At 32.6% G+C, this 26,924-nt stretch overlaps 1 protein-coding gene across 1 annotated transcript in view; it reads right to left on the bottom strand.

Moving 5' to 3' along the window:
* Ltn1 (E3 ubiquitin-protein ligase listerin) overlaps positions 1–26,924 on the bottom strand; it is a 198,853-nt gene that overhangs the window by 103,065 nt on the left and 68,864 nt on the right. The window contains exons 12-14 of the mRNA XM_085816712.1: positions 25,691–25,833; positions 22,751–22,835; positions 13,812–13,962 (exon numbers count right to left, since the gene is read on the bottom strand). Coding sequence (XP_085672838.1) covers positions 13,812–13,962; positions 22,751–22,835; positions 25,691–25,833 — 379 coding nt within the window. The remainder of the gene's footprint in view (positions 1–13,811; positions 13,963–22,750; positions 22,836–25,690; positions 25,834–26,924) is intronic.

Raw genomic sequence — 26,924 nt, 5'->3', positions numbered from 1 at the left:
AATTAAAACTTTACTATTTCTTTTCAATTATAAAATTGTCGATAGTCAGAAACATTTCAAATGAATCATTTTCCACCCCATTCTTCCAAATATTGATCTTTTTAATCAATTTTATTTTTTCAGGCAAATATATTCCTAATTTTTCCTTGAAGCGACAAGTTGAGATAATTTATTTTCTCAGAAATATCTCAAAAATAAGGCAGCTTTAATAGCCATTAGTCATTTTGAAAAAGAATAGCTAGATTTTTGTTTGGTTAAAAATATACTCATTTCATGCTTTAATAGCATTACTTTTCTTAAACTTCACCCTCTTGATGTCCATTTTACTTCTGCTCAAAGTCCATGCCTTTACAGAGGTTTGAAAATAAGCTGCTTTTAATAAAGTTTATAATTTTGACAGCATCCTGAAGCATATCATTCAACTCTATTGCTTTTGTTTTGCTGCTAAGGCATCTTAATGGATCAGGCTATGTCTATTAAGTTACATAATAACTGCCAGTTACTTTAACAATTGATTTAAAACACATAATTTTGCCTGTCACTACTTTTGCTACATCTGTGGATACTTCAACGCATTTTTTTCATTTTAAACATTCTGAAAAATTCGTCAACTTTACTCAATATACCTTCTCTGATCTTCCAAATTAAGATAAAATAAAAATTAATGTTTTTGTCATTATAAATGTATATGACATATACTAATTGTTTTGTCCAATTGAATTATATATTTTGGACTTTCCTTAAGTCTAGCAATCAGTTACCTGAAGTAGTTGTTGCAAATTTCAGAAATTCTGTTGGCCACAGTGTCATTTGACCAATTAACTTTCCTATTTTCATTGCCCTATTTACTTCCATGAAATATTTATGCCATTCTGATAGCAACAAGTAATACAAAATCAGTTACTTTGGTAATAGTACTTTAATATCAGGTTTTTGGTTGCATTATCTGGCAGAAGGTAATCAAAGAATATTTTAATAGCAGCAGATAATACAGGCAATACAGATATGTGGCTTTTTATTTTTAGCAGTCAAACATAAAACTTCCTGTTCCTAGCTATTTTTCGCTAACAGTCATAAATTTCTTAAAATATTGTTTCTCTTTACTTGAAAATTCTAATAGTCATTCAGAAAATTTTTCTGGCTCATTAACAATTATTCTTTTAAAACTGCTGTGATTCAAGATACTGGCACTAATTTATAACTGTGCATATTATTTTTATATAATCAAATGGCTGCTATGCATGTTTTATAATAGCTACATTGTTCGTGCATGTAATACTCTCCTTGACTTACCATAAATAGTAGCAAGTTTTCTCAAAGTCCCAATTATTGTTGTTTAGCTAATTAACGCATTTCAAGTACTCAGATAGTTTTGCAGTTACATTACCTTACTCTAACATAATTTATATATATTTTGATACTTGACTAGATTATTTAAGCTAATTATATTTGTCATAAACTAAGCATTCCCGGCACCCTTCTATTATTAAAAATTAGCATCTTATATCATTTTACACTTATCTCATGTGTTTCAGTTCTCAGTACAATTAACAATAACTGATGTATTTATACAACTATACCATAGTAGTGTCCATATTTTATTTAATTCTGTGAATATTACTTGTATGCATCAGCATCCAAGCAGCATGTGATTAATGGCCTTAAATTAAGATACTTATTCTTGGAAATTTTCTTCTTCTGGTCAATAGCATTATAATTACCAAAAATTAGTATAATTATTCAGTCATTAGTTTATAATTCTGTGATTATACCATAAGTAACCATACATTATTTGTAGCATCTGATTTCGAGAATATCAGTACTCTTATACCCGAGAACCTCTGTGAGCGAGAGTAGAGTAGAATGTAATGTAACTGCATAAATAGCACATCGCTGCTGTCTTATGAGTTAGTTAGAAATAAATGTTTGTGCCATGAACTAGTCTGTTTTGGTTGTGTCATGCACTTCACTGAACCTACACCACTAGACACAACAAGTTGGCGACGAGGATGGGATGAGAAGCAAATCGTTCCCGACTCGGCGCACTCGGTTACATGCGTAAGTAGTCTCAAAACCGAAACTTGGATTTAGGGGATTCCCCGAAAACTGCAAAAGGTAGGAAAGTTATTTGATTTTTATTTTGAAAGGATGGAGAAGTTAATTGAAGAATTGATAAAGCAGAATGAAGCTTTAATGGTCGCATTGCAACTTACTATCTTCGGATAATTCTTCAGAAAAAATTTTACCGACTAAAAAAGGTTCTTAAGGATCATTTAAATCCTAAAGCTTTAATAATACCTAGTCGGCACATGTTTATTAACAGAAAACAGCATGAGGGGAAATCAATTAGTAGTTATGTCACTGAATTACGCTCGTTAGTGATTCCTTGTGAATATAAAGAGGATATGCTAATACAATGTTAAGGGATGTTTTCGTTAGCGGTCTACGAGATCGTAATATCTTAGATCGATTATTTCAGGAAGATGATATCGATTTAGAAAAAACATTAAAGATAGCCTTGGCGATGGAAAAGGCGGTTAAGGGTGCAAATGAGATTATAGGAAATTCCGTAGAACTGAAGGTACTTAAAACCAAGAAAAATGAGTCCAAACCGCGGAAACAAAACTTTGTTGCTAAGAATAATAAAGGTAAAAATGAAACTTGCTCGCGTTGCTTAGGAGCAAATCACAATAAAAACAACTGTAGATTTGCAACAAGTGAATGCCGCTTTTGTAAAAAAATTGGACATATCGAAATATTATGTTATTTGTCTAGGAAAAACCGCCAGGTTAAACAAAAGAAAGTTGAAGCAAATAATGATTATGATTCGAAAAATGAGGTCCCCATCTATGGATTTAACTCCAGAACGCACATGTTAAGAGAGGAAGAGCCAAAAAGACCACCAATAATGCTTCAAGTTAAAATTGAAAACAAACCAGTTAGCATGGAACTTGATACTGGGGGAACAGTTTTGGTAATGTCTATAAATAAATTTAGAAAAATTTGCAATAAAAAGATTCAGCCTAAAAATTAGTTTTAAAAACTTACAGGGGTGATAAGGTGGTACCTTTAGGATATGTTTAAAGTTGAATACCAAGAACAAAAATTAGTTTTAAATCTATACATTGTGAAGGAAAATTTGGACACAATCTTCAGCCAAGAATGGCTGTATAAAATCAAACTCGATTGGAATGCCATCAAAACACTGAAAACTTCTAGTGAATTGAATTTAAAAAAATTGCTTGAGGAGTATAAGGAAATTTTTGACGGTAAATTAGGTGAAATTAACAATCACGAAGTAAAACTAAATTTGAAACCTAATACTCAACCAGTATTTTGTAGGTCACGACCGGTATCTTTCGCATTAAAAAATAAAGTTGAATCAGAAATTGATCGGCTTGAGAAAGAAGGTATCATTGAGAGGGTTGAGACTTCAGAATGGGCAACACCAGTTGTGCCATTTGTTAAATCTGATGGTTCCATCAGGCTTTGTGCTTATTATTCTGTGACTCTGAATCCTAATTTGGAAGTGCCACAGCATCCATTACCAAAACTCGAAGAAATATTTTCATGCCTTAATGGAGGTAAAAAATTTTCGAAACTTGATTTCAGTCATGCTTATCTACAAATGAAGGTGCATCCGGAGAGCCAACGGTTATTAACAATAAACATGCATAAGGGGTTGTATATTTGTAAATGCTTAATGTATGGATTAAATGCTGCCCCAGCTATTTGGCAGTGCTATGTTGAGGGATTATTTCAGGGGATTGAAGGAATTAAAATTTTTATGGATGATGCTCGAGTGACAGGACCGGATGATCAGTCTCATTTAAAAGCATTGGAAATATTTTTCAAAAAAATGCAAGGAGCACGGCCTAAAATTAAACTTAACTTAAAGTAAATTTTTTCAAAATGAGATTAAATTTTTAGGGCATAAAATTGATGCCGATGGATTGCATAAAACGGATGAAATGATTTCGGCAATTGCTAATGCCCCTACGCCGAAAGGTGTCCAAGACATCAAAAGCTTCTTGGGGTTAGTGAATTTTTATGCCAAATTTTGCCCTAATCTGGCAACTTTGGCACATCCCTTAAATAATTTAACAAAAAAAGATGTTAAATGGAGTTGGTCAAAAAACTGCCAAATTGCTTTCGAAAAAATAAAAAAGGAAATTTGTTCAGACAGAGTTTTAATGCATTACGATCCCACATTACCGTTACTGCTAGCTACTGATGCATCTCCGGTAGGTCTTGGGGCAGTGCTCTCGTATGTTTTGTCTGACGGAACAGAAAGGCCTATAGCATTCGCATCAAGGACACTGACTGACTAACACGGAGCAGAAATACACCCAAATCGATAAAGAAGCACTGTCAATTGTCTGGGCTGTCAAAAAGTTTTATCTATATCTAAAGGGGAGATGCTTTTCTCTGGTGACAGATCATAAACCTTTAGTCGCTATTTTCAAACCGAAAAGAGGACTTCCTATCCTCACAGCCACCCGACTCTTACATTATGCACTGATATTGCAAGCATATCAGTTTGATATTGTGTATCGAAATACAAGGAACATGGTAATGCTGACTGGCTGCCACGCCTGCCTCTTAAGTCTGAAGATTTAAGCATTAAGTATGATGTTGAAATATTCCAACTCTCCCAAATTGAAACTCTTCTGGTAACAGCTAAGGAGATAGCTCGGGAAACGCGAGCTAATGAAGAATTAAATAGTCTTTATATGAAATTAAAATCTGGAGAAAGTTTGGAAGGTAGGGAAGCTGAGTACGCCTTACAAGATGACTGTATAATGAGTGGTCAGAGGGTAGTTGTTCCGAAAAAACTCTGAGTTAAAAGTTACACCAAGGACATTTAGGAATCGTTAAAATGAAGGCAATCGCCAGATCCTACGTCTTTTGGAAGGGAATTGATCATGATATTGAAGAAGTTTCTAGGAACTGTCTGTGTCGATTGTATTAAGTTCAAATCAGATCCAGTAAAGGCAAGGGTCCATCACTGGGAATATCCAAGTGCGCCTTGGGAACACATTCACGTAGATTTTGCAGGCCCTATTTTTGAACGAATGTTCTTGATTATCATTGACGCACATTCTAAATGGCTAGAAGTGTATACCTTAAAATCAGCAAATTCCTTTCAGAAAATTGAATGTTTGAGAGACTGTTTTTCAAGATACAGACTGCCTTTAGTAGTAGTGAGTGACAATGGTCCTCAGTTCACATCGGGGGAATTTGAAACCTTTATAACGAATAATGGAATTAAACACAAAATGTGTGCTCCATTTAAACCAGCAAGTAACGGGCAAGCAGAGCGGTACGTTTACACTGTTAAACAAGCATTACGTGCCATGCAAGGTTATCCAGGAAATATTAAGCAAAAACTTGCCATATTCCTCATGAATTATAGAAAGGCACCAAACATGACAACCTTGTTAAGTCCAGCAATGTATGTTATTCTTAAAAAGAGAAATTAGAACTCGAATTGATTTAGTTGTTCCAAATCTTAAACGAAGAGTGGAAGAATGCATCCGAAGGAATACTTACGATTTCAAAGACAGAAATTTTGAGATCGGAGAAAAGGTTGCCATTCGGGATTATAGATCGGCAAACTGACAATTAAGGATGGAGCGCAGCATTATACCATTGACATTCAAGGAACTTTACTGCGCTGGCACATCGATCAGATCAGATCGGTAGGGAGCGAGGTTCCGTCTGCACCGGTAATCTATGAACCTCGTATGGCTGCTACTTCAGATGGAAACGTGAAGTCACAGGCTCCGGACAAGGACATCGAACAAAGAAGTGAAGTTGTACAAACTTCAGCCGGACTTGAAACATCATTAGTTCCAAGGAAAACTGATCCAGTCCTTCCAGTGGATCCTGATAAAGAGTTGCAGCAACCTCAGCCAGGACTTCGACGATCTTCGTGCATCCGCAAAGCTCCTCAGAGATTAAATCTCTAAATAAGAGGGGAGAAATGCAGCATCTGATTTCGAGAGTATCAGTACTTTTATACCCGAGAACCTCTCTGAGTAAGAGTAGAGTAGAGTAGAATGTAATGTAACTGCATAAATAGTGCATCGCTGCTGTCTTATGAGTTAGTTAGAAATAAATGTTTGTGCCATGAATTAGTCTGTTTTGGTTGCGTCATGCACTTCACTGAACCCACACCGCTAGACACAACATTATTGAATTATAAAATTCCTGTATCTACACACCTGCATCCAAATAGTACACCATTTTCAGCAGCATTTAATATGCATACTCTTAAAAGTAATCAAGACTTAACAGAATTTTTTGCATTTTCATTTTTAGCTCAGGCATGTAATTGGTACTCGTATTACATACACTGATCAGAATGTTAATTCAATGTAGCTTCATATTTGTAATGCAGTGAAGCCTATGTTAAGGCCGCCTTTATTTACATTTTTCATTTTATTAACACATTTTGTTGCATTACTGCCATTATAATCTAACAGTGACAATTACCAGTTGTTTTCTAACAATGCGCAATATACAGAACAAGACCATTTTTTACACACACACACATATATATATACACACACCTGTCAATAGTAACACTGTGAAATCTTCGATAAGATACTTTACTTCTTTCATATTTTATTCTTTGTATGTTTGTATTTATTAATTTTATAAGTGTATATCTTGTTAATTGCATATCACTGTGTTTTTTGTGGTTTTCCTCTTTCTACAACTATTTTATCCAACCCACAAGCGGCTTTTTTTTTTTTTTTTTTTTTTTTTTTTTTTAAATTCTGCCAATCTTACCAATGCCTATTAAGTACCTCAAAATCTAATTCCTTATAATACAGCCTCCTATTCTATACAAATGTCAGCTTCCAATAATATATTAGCTAATATAGCGAGCAATGTATGAAAGCCTATCTCACCACAAGGTGAATAATTCCACTCCATCTTTCTTCTTCACTTTGCCAGAGGTGTACAATGCAAACTGTGCAATACCTGCATTGTGATTGTCCACAACAAAAGATCGAGAAGAACCACTTCTCCCAAATTAGGCTCTTGGAGAAATTAAAACCGCACTGGAAAAGCTGTGGAAAGCTGAGAAGTCAAATCCTAACATGGCTGCCACAATCACTACTTCAACTGCAAATGAATTAAAAAAACTCAACAGCATTTAACAACCATACAGCAACTTCAACCATTCAACAATCATTACAGTATGCAAGACTGCTACTAAACTAGTACTCTTTATTTCAACAACTGGAATCAACAACAACTCTTGATTTACTCAATAGGTAAACACAACGAGCTGAAGTCACAAACACTGCGCCAATGCATAACTTGAGGATCAAAGTCATGACAATGAGACCCATTCAGAAACACGGTTTTGTTGAAAAATGTAACACAACAAAGCTCAAAGAAGATTCATCAACATTAGAGCAAACCAAGGTCCCTGCGAAGAGACTGCCCAGGTGCACAATTCACGACATCAGCCCCAGACTACAAATCAATATCAGACATGGAAAAATCTCCTTTCCTATGAACTTATTAACATAACCAAAGCTAATGCTAGGGTACTTTAAAGCTTGACAATAAAAAAACAGCAATGTCAAATGGATTGTGAAATGCCAGCCAGTAGCATTTAAAATCATCACGCAGCAACGCCATACCTTCATCAGCTGGTATGCATACTATGTCACAGGGTCTTTTGGCACCAAAAGCTGCTACAACTGTCAATAATTCAGACATACGCAAGAGACATGCAATAATAAAACCTACTGCTCTGGCTAACACAAGATAGAAAAATGCACAGCAATACAGCCAAACTGCATCAATTGCAATTTCTCAGACAGCAATAACAAAATAGGCAGTTTCCTTACAACAGGCCATCTGTTTTACTCTATCTCTAGGATTATGACTCTATCTGATAGAATATGAGCAGTTACAAGAATATACTCTAACCATTCACATTCTACCGGAATATTGAGCGGTTATAGCATATTAGTACTGTCACTCCAATTAACGCTGAAATTGATTACATTAGATGCATCCAAACAAGCCTGCAATTGGCACGGGCAGTTACACCACATGCAGTTGCCCTTGCAATCAAAATAAAGCAGATGTAATCTTCATGCAAGAACACTATCATAAAAATGACAAAGTTTCCAGCTTTCCTCCTCACTGAAACACTACCAAGCGCATCAACAATGCTCTAAGCCAAGCACCAAGGGCAGCCATCATGTGTTGCAACGCATTCTGGTCTCTTCTCACCATCATTGCAAAACCTGATCATGTAGAGATACTCCTGAAATTAAATCACCTTAAAACAGACTTTAGCTCAATTTACGCATCTCCTTTCGAATAAACAGATGCTTCTCTTAATTTCATAGACAATCTTAACACAATATGCGTCCTTTTAAAAATCTATGCTTGACACTACAATGCACTTCGTACAAGCTGGACATATGCAATTACATATTCAAAAGGTCAATAGCCTGAGGATAACATAGTTGCCAAAAACCTGACACTGCATAATACCGTAGGAGCCGCACCATCATACATCACACATAATGGCAGAGGCTGGCCACATCTTGCCATCTCTACACAGTAGACCAGCAGCTTCACTCAAGACTGGGCAGTGGATGAAGAAAAGAATTCGATCACAACTACATCAATTTTACAATAAATCACATCACATCTGCAGCCACTGTCAAATGCTACAATCTCCTAGATAGAAAAATTAACATCTTCAGCAATCACATTCAATAAAATTTTCCCACAATCATGCCAGATCTACAAGCAAGCACAACAAGTGAAGCCCTAGATGTGTTCACAATGCAAATGCTTAGCACATAATGGAATACATGTAAGTAAATACTAGTAAAGAAACTATACACTCTTAACTGGTGGACGAAGAATCTCTGTACAATAAAATAAATGAAAATTGAAAGAAGACTGAATATTCCAACAACTGCTTTAGAATCACTTAGAAAGGAAAGAGCAATCTACAAAAGAATGATCATCAGAGCTAAGATACAAAGCTAGAGAAACTTCTGCTGCACTAAAGACATGCTTGGCATTTTGCACAAGATTGCTACTAACAAGGTCTATAAACCTATGCAATTCTTTCTTCAAGAAACTGCATGGAGAAATAATGCCACAAATGACATGACAAAAACACTCACAAAATACACAACAACATCCTGTGTGCATTCTTCTCAGTGGACTATCCTTCAGAAAACACTACAAAGCAAGAGCACATCCATGCAAACAAAACAGTAGACAGCAGTGCAGATGATTAAGAATTCACTAGAGAAGAAATACAACAGATCTTCAAAAACCTTTTTTTAAAGAAAGCATCTAGCCCAGATGGTATAAATTACCATATTTGATGGCATATAAGACGAACTTTTTTTTCCTAAATTTGGTCTCAAAAAAGTTACCTGCATCTTATACGTGAAGGACACAGGTTAACTTTCAATACTGAATGCTATTTTTAGCCCGGATAAAGGTCTAGACACACATAACTTCTTCTACATCTGCCATAATTATTTTGCGCATGTGTGAACTATCTTTTGCCAAAAAGCGCCAAAGCTCGAAGCTGATGTCGAAGTTCAAACAGGTTTGACGGTCACATTTCGTCTATGGAGACTTTCCTTCTTTACATAGACTTTCTTTGACTCAGCCGACACACATGTCGGTATCGGTGCTACTCTGTATAAACGTGTCGGTATCGGTGCTTAAAATTATTTGTTTAAAAAAAATACCCTGGAAAATATGACTACAGGAAACAAGAGATTAAGCTATACAATTCAGTATAAACTAGGAGTGTTAAACTATGCCAAAGTGCATGGAAACAGAGCAGCAGCAAGGTATTTTCTTCCACCACCTACCGAAAAAATGATACGTACTTGGCAACTGCAGGTAGATCAACTGAAGACTGCTAAAAACAAAAACATAACCTTCTATGCCCAGCTCCATCTTGGCCTGAACTTGAAAATGCCGTAAAAACGTAGGTGATAGATAAGAGGAAATCTGGGATAAGTGTTTCAACCAAAATGATAATCAATGAGGCCAAAGGATTTGCAAAAAACGTGGGAATCAGAACTTTTCAGAGTCTCAGGGCTGGTGCTACAGGTTCATGAAAAGGCAAGGCTTATCAATGCACACAAAAACAATTATTGCACAGAAAATGCCAGCAGATTATGAAGAAAAAATACTAGCATTTCATAGGTTTGTTATAAATGCACGCAAAAAAACTTCTTTTGAGCTCGGTCAAATAGAAAATATGAATCAAAGATAAAGATACCACATTTTAAGTTATTGTGGTAACGCACTGTCACACGGACTATTGAAACTTTTTTTCCTTGTGTGTGGCCTTCTAAATGAGGGTGTGTCTTATATGCCATCAAATACGGTATGTGATAGTCAAAATTATTTATAAACGTTTTCCAATTTTCTTCAATAAGCTTTTGCATTTTAGCCTCTTCCTCACTGATTTCAAAGTCAGGCAAGTCATATTCTTTCTTAAACACAATGAAGATAATAGTAGCCCGGATGCCTACAGTCCAATATGCCTGCTTTCAGCACTGAAAAAAGTACATGAAAAACTTCTAATCAACTGTCTGAAGCATCACCTACACAAAGGCAACACAATCAGTGAACGCCAATACAGCTTTAGAGAGGGAAAACTACCACACATGCACTCATGACTCAGCCTTGACACTTTGTCGTGGCCAGTTATTACAAATGCACTAAAACAAACAAGATGCCTAGCAAACATATCAAGCTTTCACCAGTTAACTCTCGAGCTGTGAGCAGATCATCATGCATAACACTGGCATCATACAACGTAAACAGACATGAGGATGCCCACAAGAATCATATGCTTGTTAAATCGTATGGAATCTGATCTTCAATAGCATATTAACTACTACCTAGCCTAAGCACACACAAGTAATAGCTTATGCAGGTGATGTCGCCTTCATAGCCCAGGGAAATCCAGAAATGAGCTGAAGGAACATGGAACTTGGATCTCTCAGCAGTTCCATAATCTCTGCAGTGCTTTGAAATTGACCATCTCAGACAGCAAATCCAAGGCCCTTATAATTCTGAAAAAGGGAATCACGAACAACATTAGTCCAGGAATCACAATCAATAGTAGCAGGACTAAAATCATGAAAGAATTGAAATACCTGGGCCTTACGTGAGATCAAATATTGACTTAAATTTCTCGCATTAAGGAACACAAGTTCCAAGGAAACAACTGAGGACTAAATTTGCACATTCAAAAAGACTCTCTGCTTAACTGTCATAGTTATATATGCTGCTCCAGTCTGGGCCCAACCAATGAAACATCTTCTCAGTGTCAAGTACCCATTTATGCCAAACATCACAAGGGCATTTAGCCCATAGCAACTGCATCAGTTAATGTTCTGGCAAGTTATAACACCACTGCATAATCAAGTTCAGCAAGAACCAGTAATCCTATCAGTCTTTCACCTTCACACTCCCACAAGCTTCTTTGATGAGTGGCATTATCCAAACAATTCTGAAATGTCATTGATGGCGCTAATGTTCAGCCAAGACTTCAAAGGCAAGGAGTAGATATACATCTGCACCATCATAACATTCCCAGAAACAATACTCTAATTCTAAACATGGATGGCCCATATAAGAAAGACAAAGTTAGCAGCACATTATTTTTTTTTGGGGGGGGAGGCTTAATAGGAACAGTACCTAGAGTAAGAATTTAATATTCACCCAGTTTGTTTCTAGATGCTTAACTTTCTATACTACTACTGTATTTCAATATCATGAAATATACATTTATAAATTTGTAAAATCTGTAAAGTGCTGTTTTTGTAAAGTGTATTTTTAATGTATACTATTGCAAATGTATATTCTGCTGTAAAGTAACTTGAGTATCAGAAATAATGTAATAATTATGCAATTATGAACCGAGCCTCATTGGCTACAATATCTTACAATGTTATTTGATGTATCTCCTAATACTATAAAGTGCTACTGATAAAAAGCAAATCTCGCACACATATACACATGTATATATAGTATATAAAGGGAAATATATATATATAATTTAAAGTAAAGTAGGAAGAACAAACAATAAAAGACCTATGTGGTAAAAAATTTTGCGCATTGCGCTGCAAAATTAAGGAAATTAGAAGATAAATTTTAGAATGCATGCTAAAAAGTTGCGAAAAGCTGTGGCTCCGCGAAAACTTCAACATAAGTAAATTTAGTTGCAATGAAATGTGTTAAAAGAGAAATATACAACATTTGAATATTTACATGTAAAAATTAACAAAAAGTAAGCTATATGTTAAACTAATTATGTACATTTAAAACATAGTAAAAGTACTAATCAATTGATTGAGGTAAAAATAAAAATAAAATAAAATTAAGAAGTGGTAAATGGCTGATTAGCCCAATTCGAAGTTCATTTTGGCATGTCAGGAAATTTTTTCAATGAAAAAATGTATATATATAAATATACATACAAATATCCTTTTATATATATACATAAAAGGAAGTTTTTTCCCTTGCAAATTTATGTTAAAACACTCTCAAAAATCAAAATGTTTCAATTAATGTTTTTAAATATAGAGCATTGCACTCAATGTAGCTCATAAGGAATATTAGGTTTCCAATTTTCAATCCTGCAGAAAAAAACAAATTCCTTACCATTGCCGTAAATAACATGCTGCAAGACAGCGAATCTGGTGTCAGTAAGACCTATGATCCATCTTGTGAAAACTGTGGGTAGTGCTAAAAGTAATAGCTTATACTGACTGTAAATAATGGCTGTTATTTAAAAAATGTACTAATTGTTCCAATGGCTCAGAAATGCACGTTTATGTAGTATTACACTTGTCAATCCATAAAATTCCGTTAAAATATCCAGAAATATCTCAAAATACTATATGTAATATATATCATTCAGCAGTCAGAGTTATAACTATCTGAAGTATTTCAAAGGATTCATGAGGAGTAAATGGAGTAACTAGATGTGGTCTCTAGACAGATTATCACTTTACCAGACAGAAGGAAGCCAAATATTCTAAAAGTGTATAAATATATTAAAACACTGTGGAATCAAGTAGCACATAAAACTGTCATGAAATCACTTGAGAAATGTGGCATTAGTAATGATCTTAATGACTACAAGAGAAATTAACTACTTAAAGAATACTAGGCCAGTCAGTTTCTAAGAGTGAAGATAATGATGAGTAAAATACTCAAAGGTAAATAAATGCTTATTCATGATTATACATTTTTACAGTATTCTTCATTTTCCCACTTAAAAGCATTTTAAACAAAATTAATGTGAAAATAACAATACTTTGTTTCATAAATACAATACATTAGCAACTTAAAAAAGGGGGGGGAGAGAGAAAGAGAAAAATATTAGTCCCAAAACAAAATTAAGATCAAATTTAGTTATATTTAATGCCACTAATTTCATATTTCTTTGAAATTTAGAACTAAAATACAAAATGTTAAATTGCAATTTCTCTACAAATGTCAAAATATTTCATGTATGATTTAAGCTTAAATCCCTCTCCCCTGTAATGTTTGCTGATTTTATGCAGTAAGACTTAAAAATGTTTGCTTGTGTAAGTGCAAAAACAAAGCCAAAATCATACAATTTATTCATAAGATTATTGCCTTACCAATAATATCCTAAGAGAGAAAAAAAGGCTATACAGTACTGATATATTAAAAGCCCAAACAAAAATACTGAGCTTTGCTTGCATAAAGACATAAGTGATGGGAGGAGAAAAAAGATTACTTACTCTTCACAACTTTTTATAGAAAGTATACTGTTATGAAGCGCATTAGCAGCTTGCAAAATAAAACTATTATTCTGCAAATATTCATTTCGAATCTTAGCAGAAGAGTACATTCCAGCCAGAATTGTCTGTTTAAGATTCTCAGAGAACATATCTGAAATACAGTTATTTTATTATGCACAATGTTATATTTATATAATATATAGATTAAACACTCAAGTTATACCTACACAATATTACTGGTTCACAATACATTAAAAATTCTTAAAAATTCATAAAATAGCTAATAATAAATTGATAATACCATTATTTTCAAATTAAAAATATTAATTTAATATCACATTATTTTTGTAAAGGTCTTTTTAAAAATAAGTAAATACTGAATTAATTTTTTATAGTTACCACACTGCATCAAGACTTAGTTTGGATTGAATATGGCAAAGCATATTAAGGCTGCCTGCTAAAGGAAGTGATGACTTTGTGAAAGGCTTTCTGTGGGAAGTTAGCTTGTATTTATATTACATATGGAGAAAGCGATAAAAACACCTGTGCAGCCAGCCTATCTGCCAGGATTTGAATCCAGGTTAAACTATCTGCATTCAGGGATCTTAACCTTTAAGAGACTGGGGAGTTTGGAAAGGTTTCACTTAAAAAGACGGGAAATCCAAATGCATTTCCATCCCCTTTTAGCTGCCATTGTAAAGGGAAATTAGTATTCTTTCGCAACTTTTCCTTTAGGTCACCTTTGGGGGTCTCCTTTGTTAATTTTCAGATGAGATTAGGGAATAATATAAAGGAATTTGTTGAATTTGTTTGTTGAATTGTTTCTTTTCCCTAAACTAAGGAAACATATGATGGTGAGATTTCGTAGCTAAATAATTGCTGTATGTTGGAATATTAACTTTTGACATTGCGTCATAATGAAAATACGCCTCAGCAGCAAATGCACACCTATAATCAATCCATAGTCTATTCAGTTTTTATTAGTTTCCAAACTGAATTTAGTTTAGAATTACATGTACTAATTAACATTTTTAATTTATACTCGAAAATGATGTTTAACTATTTGTTTCTTGTATAAATCAGCAGTTCGCTTTTATTTGTTTACAAGAATTGTGTAACAGCTTATATTTATATATTAAACAAATCCCATTGTATTTCTTTATATTATATTAGTTTCTTTTACCTTTTTCATTAGTATTCTTATTCAGTTTAATTTATTGATTCCCCCCCCCAATGTATCGTAAGTTATTTCATTTTTCAACTACATTATTGTTCATTGTTCTTTCTTGCAGTTTTGCTTTAAGCTTTTTTTATCCTTTAGCATGTTTTTTTTTTTTTTTTTTTAATTATTATTTTTCTTTACTTTGAAAATAGATTTTATTGATTATATTTTCACTGCAGTGCACTCCAATGCATTTTGCATGTTTCAAACAGCAATATTAAATACAAAAATTACAATAAAAAGGGGAATACAAAGAAAAATATATATTTTTAATGACACTGAAAAATTGGTGAAATTAATACTAATGTAAAATTTCAAGTGGATTTATAAACTTTATTTATTTATACAGACCTATCAGAGTTCAAAAGGTAAATTCGATGAACACTGATAGTTAGGTTCGGTTCACATTTCGGTAAACTAGCTGGCGTCATGTGTAACATGAGTACCAACTAATTTCCTTTAAAAAGTCCTCCATGAAGTCCCTTCTTCCTTTGGCAGATAGCCCTTTGTGCTTTAGTCGTAATCCAAATATTTCCACTTTTATTTATATATGCGTATAAAGACTGGAAGAAAGTATAAACAGAAAATAATCCTGCCAAAATATTGATGCTGTTATGCAGATCACTTCTGCAGCTCATATATTCATTATGCACAAGAATGTGAGGAATACTGAAATTACAAATGTTATTAAAATAACATTTCTCATCATTACTTTACCGTAGTGATGACAATTTCATTCTTTATTTAAAAAAAGGCTTATGCCGAAAATTAATTCTGTCTCTCGGTAAAATATTAGGCACTCTTCATGAAGGTGTTTTAAGGGAAAGTGCCTTGTATGCACGTAACGTAAGAAGAAAATATCGAAAACGCCTATGCAGCCAGCTCTTTCGCCGGGGCCCCAATCCCGGAATAAAATACCAGTATTCAGCGGCTTTTATCACTCGGCCACTGATGGGCCTTTGTTAAAGACTTTCTGTGTGAAACTGGCCCATGCATTTCTTGTTCATGTGTACATGAAAGAAATAGCAGAAGCTTTATTTAGATGAAACAGAGAATAGAACCTTCGAGAAACATAAGTGTATATCGACTTCACTGATATGCCATTATGCGACATTCAATTGACCGAAGGTGTGATCTGACTGTTATCAGTACGGAAATATGGGTATAATTTTCTTATAAGAAAGAAGTTAAAACAAAAAGCTACATATGTATCTATATTTTAATTAATATTTATTTTAATTATCTAAGAAACAAAGAGTAAGGTTACGTGAACATTGCAAAGCACACAGAAGGAAATGCTTTTGTGGATTACATTCTAAGGGAAACTGGTTCGTAGGTTAAAGTGGAGGAAAACAGGCATGCAGCCAGCCCGTTTGTTGAGGTTCGAGTTGAACTGCCAGTGTTCAGTGATATTAACCACTCGACCGCTGATAGACTATATATACACATATATATAATCAGCATGCATATTTGGCATATACACACGCATGTAATATGTACATTATACATATATGTGTTTCTATATATATATATTATACATGCATATATGTATGTATATAAGTGCATTATATGTGTACATATATGTACATAATTACATTTACATATGCATATATATGTCTATATGTATGTGAATGTAAATATTGAATTTAACAAACATTCTCTATTCGTAAAAAGCAAATTTAAAGTTAATAAATTTAAATGAAATTTAATGCAAACAAATAAATGATTAATTATTGTTGCGAACTAATCTACAATATCATTTAAATTCTGAGACAGTATTCAGTATGTATGTAAGGTGTGCAGGTGTATACATTGATTGAATATAGATGAACCTTATTTTCAAATTTCAGCCTAAAAATAGGCCTTTTTTTCCTTTTCTTGTTTGTTTCAAATTTGTATATTTGATATGATAACTGCACTAGAATTAAATTTGTATATATGTCTCAAGTCTGCTAGTGTGATAAATTTCAAAACAATTTATACATAGTCCAACATCACATTTCTTGCAAGAAACTGAAGTTCTTTTCTCAATTCCGTTTTTATTGCAAATACACAATGTCTCTGAACTTTCATTTGAAATGGCCAGTGTTGGTTGTGATTGTTCGTTGAAAGTTTCCATTTAACAGATTGTGGAATTCTAGGCGAGGAACCTTTGGTTCTTCATCCAAACTTTTCTAAACCATTTGATGAATTAGATTCTGTCTAAAATTTTTATGTTTTAGCACAGAATTTTTCATTTTGAACAAAATGAAAGCATTCAAAATGGACAGGTCTCATAAGTGAAAAAATAATTTTTTTGTCCATTTCAGAATTTTCTGCCCAAATGTGTAACTATTAGCCATTCGGTCACCGAGATCTACATAACCCATATTGGCATTGTAACAAGCTATTACATCTAGCTTTTCGGCTCCAGTTTCTATTTGTCTGGATGGATTATGCATGTTGATCAGCATAAAAACCTCTCGCTTATCCTTCCAGCATGTAGCTACCATACCCTGAGAAAATTATTCTCTGCATTCACCTTTTTCCATTCATGGAGAAGCCAATTCTTCGGATAATATTTTCGAATATTATTTTGAATTTGACCTAACCGTACCACAGCTGTTTATTTCATACCTACGGTGAAGTTCAAGAAACAATTGTGGGGATGAAAAGAAATTATCCATAAAAAGTTTATGTTTTTTTAACGCATTCAACAAGTCCAGTGACAGTTCGATGTGAAGAAAATTTTTCTCCGCCTAAAACCTTATCCTTTCCCAAACACACACGCATATTAAACGCATTTTTATCTGCAAGTTTGTAGACTTTAATACTGAAACATTTTTTTTTTTCGGGATGTACTGGCGAAAGATTACTCAGTCTTTAAAAGCAACAATAACTTCAACCGCAAGTTCTTCTGTAGGGTCATATACTTCTTTGAAGCGAGAATTTAATATTTCAAAGACATTCCGAATCTTCCACATGCGGTCATACTCGGGATCTTCTTTATTCGGTGCTAATTTATTATCAGAAAAGTAAAGAAATTGAAGAATGTTTAGATATCGATCTCTTGCCATGGCTTTTCAAAAAAATGGGATTTTGATCATCTCATCAGTTGACCAGTAGTCTTTTAAGCTATCTTTATCGATGTGCTCCATAAGCAGAGCTAAAAATTTCCTTAGCTCCGATGCACTCACATTTTTCCATTTCGCACAATGAGCTTTTTTAGAAACTCTTTCAGTTAACTTGAAAAACTGCTTGGCATATTTATTTGTTTTGAATGTTATAAAAGCGTAAATGCATTTGAAATATGCATTCGAAAAAATCAATTTCCTTATTGCATTCTGTAGCATTTCCTTTTAATGTGTTGATTCCTTTAAATGAATAGGTATCCGTTTTCATCGAAATATCAGGATCAACCCAATTTATGTCTGTCTTCCAAATGAAATTCATTTATATTTTTTTCTTTGTCTGCAACATCTTCGAAAACAGACTGAAATTCCATAAAGGAAGACACCGCTTTTCCTTCATCATTATGAATTTCACATTCGAAATCACTGTCACCAAAAGCTTCATTTTCAAGATCTTGAAGCAATTTCTCGATTTCTACTTAAGCCTTTTTTTCTTCTATACATAGTGAAAGTAAAGCACAGCCAAGTATTAGTGCAGAGTTCTAGAGAGCAAGTGAATCATGCGAAACCAAAGAACATATAGGAAGAACAGATATTCTTTGACACAACTGAAAGATTTTGCCCCGAGCTAAGATTTCACTGCTGAGGGAAACGAAAGGGAATTTACGAAACTCCACAATTGGGAGGCGCGAAGTTCATCTCGCATAAGTGGCAAGGGAGGTTATTTGGACAATGACTATCTCTGCCCCCTGAAGGATGAAAGGGAATTCTCTGGCCGATATTTCGGCCACAGCCATCTTTTTGAGACACTGCAGCTCTGGCCGAGTCTTAGGTCACCCATCTTTTAAGCATTAACCATGTGGCCACTCATGGATACCAAACTGGATCAAATTCTTTTTTCCAGAACTTCAAGTTTGCTTCTCCAAACTGGCTCTTAATCAAGAACAAAATTTCTTAAAATCAACTGATATTGATAAAAGTGTTTCGCCTTAAACTGTTTGTTAACTGTTTCACCACGCAGTTTAAAAAATTCTCATCTCTACGTATAAAAGAGAACAATCTCATTTTAAGAAATTATAAGAATTATGTTGTCATTGCTTTCTTTCTATCAATTAGCTATAAAATCGCAAGCATTTTGCAGAATTAAAACTTTGGGTTGTTTTCTCTTCTGTTAATAAAATTTGCAGTTCCATAATTAAGGACTCAATTCTGGATATGAACTCCTGAGGTATATACAGAATTTCTTGCCAATGTGAATTAATTTACATAGGTCAAACTAAGAAAACCTTAAAGTTTCATGCTAAGGAACATGATGCATATGTTAGGAACAAAGAAACACATCAATCCTCTGTTGCCCAACACTGTTGGTCAGAAAGTCACATTTTCTATTTTTTCTGCAGCCATAATTATTCAAAAACATCTTCGATTGAGGAATTAGATTTTCTAGAGGTGTTCCATATTCATAAAAGTCTTTAAGTTCTAGTTAATGATTCCAATTCTAATCTATCTTTACCATCAGTTTCAAGGAAATTATATCTCAGGTGTTTCCATTATTCATCAATAGATGAGGCAGCAACTTGACTTTCTTCCTCTCCTTATCGCCTGATTATTGGTTTCTTTTTCATCATTTGCCCTTCTGCAGTTGAAGAAAAAAGTTCTATATTTCAATCTTTGACACCAGCCCTGAAAATTTATGAATATTATTATGCTGATTTTTATTGCTTTGACTCCTCCAATAATCATTATTCTGCATGCTATTTTAACTCAAATAGACCATATTATCATTGATAACATACTTATGTACAATACTCTTACATCTACAATAGCTGGTAGAAACAATATGACAGTCAAAAATTTTAAATAATCATATTAGTTCTGAAATGTTTGAATTTAGATTTCACCTTGGACAACCACTGTAACCTAATAGTTCAGCTAATGCAATAACTGAACCTACAATGTAGAAATTACAATCTTAGCCGGTTTTAGGCATTTTAAGATAATTCAGCAATATACAATTATAGTCATGTAATTATTATGCAAATTTTTTATCATATTTTTGAATTATTTATGCAGTGTCTCATTCATGGATTGACACAACTTAAAAAATACAAATTTTGAGTTATATCTGTTCCGAACATTGTAAAATTGTCCTTTTTTTTTTTTTTAACCCCTGCAGGTAACACTGGCACATGACAATAGTGTCTTTGTAGCATTCTTTAGTTTGACACGTACACTATCTGCAATACTAACACTTCTCAGATGGCAACAGATGACTTGATACAAAGTACTTCACAGATCAGACATGGCATACTGGTTTATGGTAAATACTAAAAATGACACTGCATACTTCAGCAACATTTCTATATTGAAAGCAGAAAAACAAACATTGGATCACTTCTATAAGAAACAAGTTTATAAATTTTGAGTTATGTCTGTTTCCAACATTGTAAAACTGTCTCTTCCCCCCCCCCTCAGGTAGCACTGGGACATGACAGTAGTGCCTCTGTAGCATTCTTTAGTTTGTCATGTACATTGGTTTATAAGACCTTTTTTAAAGAAACAGATTTTACAACTGTTAGTGTGAAAGGCCTCCAGACAAGGAAAAGCTTGCAGTCCTTCAAGAAAGTGACTGTGAGAAAAAGCTTATAATACAGCTCTTGCAATATATAAGAAAACATTTTACGATCTACAAAGTTTAATTGCCATCAATCAATACCAAGCTATTATTTAGCATTTTACAGTAAACTAAAATTTGAATCATAAAAATAGGTTTTATTTCGAAACTTCCTTAAATATAAGATATTGGAAATAGTTTAGTTTGTTTTGATTAATAATGTAGCACTGAAAGATTAAAATTACTGAAAGATTTTATAATTGCGCAATCCATGTCAAACGGTGGTAAAATCATTAATAAAATTTAATTTCTTGTTTCTAAATTTTTTTGATTATTATGTCCCATGAATTTCAGCATAGTTCACAATGGGGGGAGGGGGGAATAATAAATAACAGTAACACAATGTAATAGGATGCAGTATTAAATAATATTAATTTTAAACATTTTATAATTATTATTTGAGCTCTTATGACGCTTTTCAGAAATGCTCACTTTTTAATCCATCAATTAAATGTGCGATTCCTGCATTTCAAAATGAAGAAAACCTTAACACATTTACTTGAAAAGTTCATTTTCTGAGTTGTGCCAATATTACAGCCCATGACCAATTTAATTCTTTCACTCTAAAAATAATTTTTTCTATACAGGTGAAAAATGGGTCAAATAATGTGAAAGAAAAGAAAAACTTCAAAATCTATATATATTAAAATTAATCTTACATTTACATTTTTTTAATCAACACTCCATGTAACATAGTTTTTAACAACTAGTTAAATACACAATACAGCTGTAACCTTAGTTACATATATATTCCTTACAGCCTTAGTTATTAATATATTTAATTGTACAGTACATAGGAGAATGAGAAAATGCAGAAAAAAAGAAATATTGGATGACATTTTTTAAAAAACATTAAAAAATAATAATAAATAAATAAAAAAAATTTTTAAATAAAAAATCTGAAAGGTTTCAGGTTTTAAATTACGTTCAAAGGGACCTTTTTTAACATTTTGTCTATTACCGTTATTAATTAAATATCACGTTCTTCGCACTTAAACCATAAAATTCAGTTTAAGAGCAATATCGCAAAGTTTTAAATTGAGCATATCTTTAGAATTTCTAATACAAAGTCTCACACGCTGGAGATAAAAATGTTTTTTTTTTTTTTTTTTTCCCCGTACAACGTTGCTATTGCTCGCTTTGAAATTCTTGAGTTTGTTAATCAAAAATTCGCTAAAGTTTTACAAAATATGAAATCAATAATAAAACAAATTCCAAATTTCAAATTTGGGCTTCCACATGCCCATATTCACAGTAGGATTACATCATTCAAAATTCAATGGTTCTATGTACTGTTGTTTTATCACAATGTGAGAAATACACATACATTTATGCAGATTTTTCATTATTTAATTTCTTCAAATGTAATGCAGTACTCTAACATATAGTGGCAACAGTTTGAAAAGTAAAACGGGCATTTATAGGGAACCAATGCAAAATTGCAAAATGAAAACAACAGTCCTTCAGGGACAAAGCCCCTTTGGACTAATAAAGAAAGAAATATAAAAATATAAGGAAACAGCATCAGAACATAAAACGGGAGGGGGGGGAGGCCTTGTCTCTAAGCCTTATAACCAATCCTAATGATTGCTTTTAAATCAATTAGATGCATGAAGTTGAGAAACATGCAGTAGGATGAATGGAAAGAGTGTCAATCCATGTGTATTCACTGTAGGCTTTAATAAAAGATAGTTATCAGACTTAACATATGGGTAAAGGCACATAATTAAAATATTAAAAAAAATTTAAATTGCAGAATGTTTTTAAAACATAATAGTGTTGGGTTAATAGATATGAATAGATAGAAGATGCATTATTCTCATTAAAATATTGAGTTTCGTTGATTTTAAGAATGTAAGAGACACACTATTCAGCATGTTTATTTGCATACATTACATGCAAAACAAAGCTTATTTTGATTATATTTGCTTACCTGAATTTTTATGGTTGAATGCATTTATACTGATATGAAACAATAATAAAAGCAAATCATCTGCACTTGAAAACTTCCAACAATGCTGTCAAAAAATTTAATGCAAGAGCATATTATTAACTGGAAACAAATTTTTGAAACACATTATTTAAAATCCTAGAAGTTAATTAACCCCTTTGCGCCTACTGTCACGTCTACGTGCCAACAACGAACACACTCACTTCCCGGTTGACATGCAGGCATGCCAGAGCATTTTCCCGTTCTCTACCGACTGTCACGTATTTGTGACAGTGTCCTGGAACGTTTTTCAAACTATAATTTCTGCCACAAGATGGCACTGTATGTCCATATAGTTTCAGATAAATGTACATTAGACCTTCTACTCGAAATGAGAGAAGCATGACTCACATACACGTGTTTTTGATTATATAAACAAAAGGGGAAATAAATGTTTCCGAATGGCGTGATTTATGACGTCTCTTTAAATCACACTTTATTCGCACGTGGTAGTTGTTTATTTAAGTAGAGAAGTTTTATTTGCGCTAAAGCGTTGGGTATTTCGGTTTGCAGTTCAGTTTTTGAAAATAATTAGATCTTGTTAGACGTGAATTCTTTCTGTTTTTACCGTTGCAATGTCGAAGCGTCAAAAATGTTTAACAGAGCATGAAATAGCAGAAATGACGCAAAATATTTCAGATATTGATTCTGAAATTCTGATATTGATTCTGAAAGATTAACTGAAAGACATTTTCCAAAACTTTGTTCAGAAGAGACTGATGAGAAAATGAGACGACGATGCTTCGTTTGTTCACATTCCCGGAAAAATCCTCCAAAACGGCAAATGAATTATTACGATTGCAAGTAATGTAACGTAGGACTGTGTGTAGATCCCTGTTTTCAAATTTTTCATACGAAAAGAGAATTTTAAGTAATATATTTAGTTTTCAGATGAATAATGTTAAAAGTCATAAAATGGTGAGTAATGAAAACAAAATGTGCAAAATATGCTTTTAAACAAGAAATAAGGTAATTAAAGTATATAGTATAAAAATATCTATAAAGCATAAGCCGTTTAAATACTCTATAGAGCATTATTAAACAATGCATTGATACTTCGGAAATTTCATGGATTTAAGCTTAGTAGCAAAAAAGCCCCCGGCCCTGGACAGACGCTCGCATAAGACACTGCCGGCCTCCGCGGAAAGCGTGTGTTTGCGCTACCTGGCTCGAAGGGGTTAAACATATACACTGAATATGAGCAAGAGAGGCAATAAAATAATCTTAGATCTAACACAATATATGCTAGTATAAAATAAATAATAATAATAAACTACATTTCTTAAAACTTCCTTATTTCATTATTTTCAACATTATTTCCCTAATTATTTTACATAAATGCATAACATCAAAAATAAAATAATGGTAAAGGAATTAATAATATCAATAACAAGAAGCAATGCCAGTAACCAGATTTGAACTAAAAATTTCTCAGCTGTAGTATCATATAACACATGCTATCCTAGATTATACCATACTGAGCAATATACATAACATAGATATTATTTATTAGCTTTAGTCTAAATTTTCTCATTTATGACAGAAGTTCAGGACAATAGATTGTAATATATATTTTTAAGGTTCATAATTATTAAGAATTTGAGCATGATTTGCTCAAATCAGTTCATCATAATATTTATATAATTTCCTTTCTGAATGATGTATATGAACTGAATAAATAATGGACTTCTTAATAAAAACCGCTTGAATACATCAATTTTAACAATACGGTAACATCAAAAAATGAGTATTTCAAATAAATATACATTTTGTTGTGTGTTTCAGAAATATCTGCATATGAAATACTTATTTTTTTAACTTAACATTGTTAAAAACTTTCAAAAATGTAATATGAAAATACTGTAGTTACTTAATGCATTAATTCTGATCAGACATTCACTAATACTTACAAATTATTACTTAAATATAAAAACAACAAACCATATTTCTCTAAATTACAGTTAAAATTCCTCATTATTCTAACTAAAGTTAAAAAAAGGAGAGAAAAACGAATAAAACAAGTATTTTACATATACACTGAAATTAAACAACAGCAAATGAAAGAAATTATGCCAACAAGCTAACTGCAGTACTTTAATTTTTTGCTGACTAATATTTTATGTACATATTAGCACAAACTTTCATTAATTTCAATCTTTCTGCATACAATTATAAAAATACATCTAAATTGCATAATTAAAGTATATTAATGTAATAGACCAGAATAATATAAAAAATTTAAATCATTATTAATTTGCTACTGTTTAATGGGGACAATACAAATCCCCATACATTTACTTGATTTCTTTCTCACTAAGGTTGAAAGATACTGGCAAACATAAGGAATTATATTCAATGACCAAAATTTTGAATAAAAGAACAATGATTCAAAAGGAACAGAATATATGAGTCAAGAAAAGCATGGAATTGCAAGCCATGAGTGAAATAGACTTTTTTTTTTTTTTTTTTTTTTTAAGGGGAAGGGCAGTGGGTAAATTCCACATGCAGGAAAAAATTAAAATTATTAAGTGTTGATGATAAATCATCAGTTTCAAATAAATAAAAAATATAAAACATTTAAAGTTAATTTTAGCTTCAAGATTTCAGATAATTATAATTCTAATTTCTTATGCTCATAACTGCCTAAGAAAATCTTTTTATTCCTTACTTTGATACTCATAATTATTGAAACATATTAAAAATCACAATATGTCATAATTTATAACAAATACTATTCTTCTAGTAATACATAAAATAAGCTCAAAATATTTAATAGCATTTATTTATCATCAAGCAACATTACACAAATGAAGATATATTAAATCATTACAATGTATGATAAAATACATCACATATAATAATTTAAAGTAGAAAAAAAATTACCTCCGAATTTCTAAAAATTTTACTAGATGTATCACATATAAAATTTATAACATGATAATTTAAATCCACTACATCTTTTGAATCAATGAAATCTTTCAAGGTATACAAAAATTTGTCAACATTATTTTTATCTACCATAGGACCTAAAAAAGAAATATATGAAAAATTATACATGCAATTTTTTAGAAAAGTACATGACACACAAAATTTTTAAATTACACATTTCATAATTTTACAATAAATACAGAAAAACAAAAAGCATATTTCATTTTAACATTTACTTTAATGCATACACGTGTTTGTACTTAATTTATAGGCCACACTTCACTGATCATAACAATTCTCGTATATAGGCTATAATTTTTAATAACATAAAAAATTAGGAACGTTCATTGATCTTAATCATTCAATAGATTTCTGAAGCTAACAACTAAGATCATAAGTACATATTATCTTGTACGTTTTACCACATATACTGATTAAATACATAGAGTTAGATAATTTTAATTATTCAAAATAACTACTGAAACATTAGCTGAGCACAGATGTCAACAGGTGCATTAATTTAACTTGAGGAGGCAAATATCTCAGATCAAAATTTTAATTTATTACCTGTATTTTAAAACCAAAAAAATCTAAAAATTTACTTTGTCATCAAAGTTGTGACAAAAAATAAAAGCTTTTGGCATTTAAAGAGCTACATGGTTTGTTTTACATTTACATATCAGAAAATTCCTCATATTACATCCTTTGAATATATATATAAAATGTTTCTGCATACAATTTTACAAAAATAAACAATAAACCCTGAAATAAAAGGTATGAACGTAAAACGATAAATTAAAACATACAATTTACATATGAGATAGTATCATAAAACACACTCCAGCAGTTACACCATAATGCCTTAAAGGGGGCTTGCCAGGCTTATGCATCAGTTTGCAAGCAGCAATAGTTCCATGTAATCTGTATGCAAAGCAGAAAACATGAGCCAAAGACACAATTGGCATCGCAATCCGTTGTAGCAAGAGAGCTGAATGTGCATCATACTGTCTTCAAGAGGCTGCGGAATCATTACTATAGGGATCAAAACCCCTGTAGGTCTGGATACTGGAGGATTACCCCAGTGGCAGATGATCACTTCCTGTTACTAGGTGCAAGATGTAGTAGCTAACTAACAGCATGTCAGCTGCCCCTGCATCTTTCTGCTGCTACAGATGGCCCATATACAGTC

This window comes from Stegodyphus dumicola, chromosome 5 (assembly GCF_044657685.1).
Source record: "Stegodyphus dumicola isolate Sdum_Otavi_A_Nest chromosome 5, ASM4465768v1".
NCBI classification, from domain to species: Eukaryota; Metazoa; Arthropoda; class Arachnida; order Araneae; family Eresidae; genus Stegodyphus; species Stegodyphus dumicola.
Note: the sequence above shows the minus strand (reverse complement) of the source record. Positions and strands in the feature narration are given on the sequence as shown.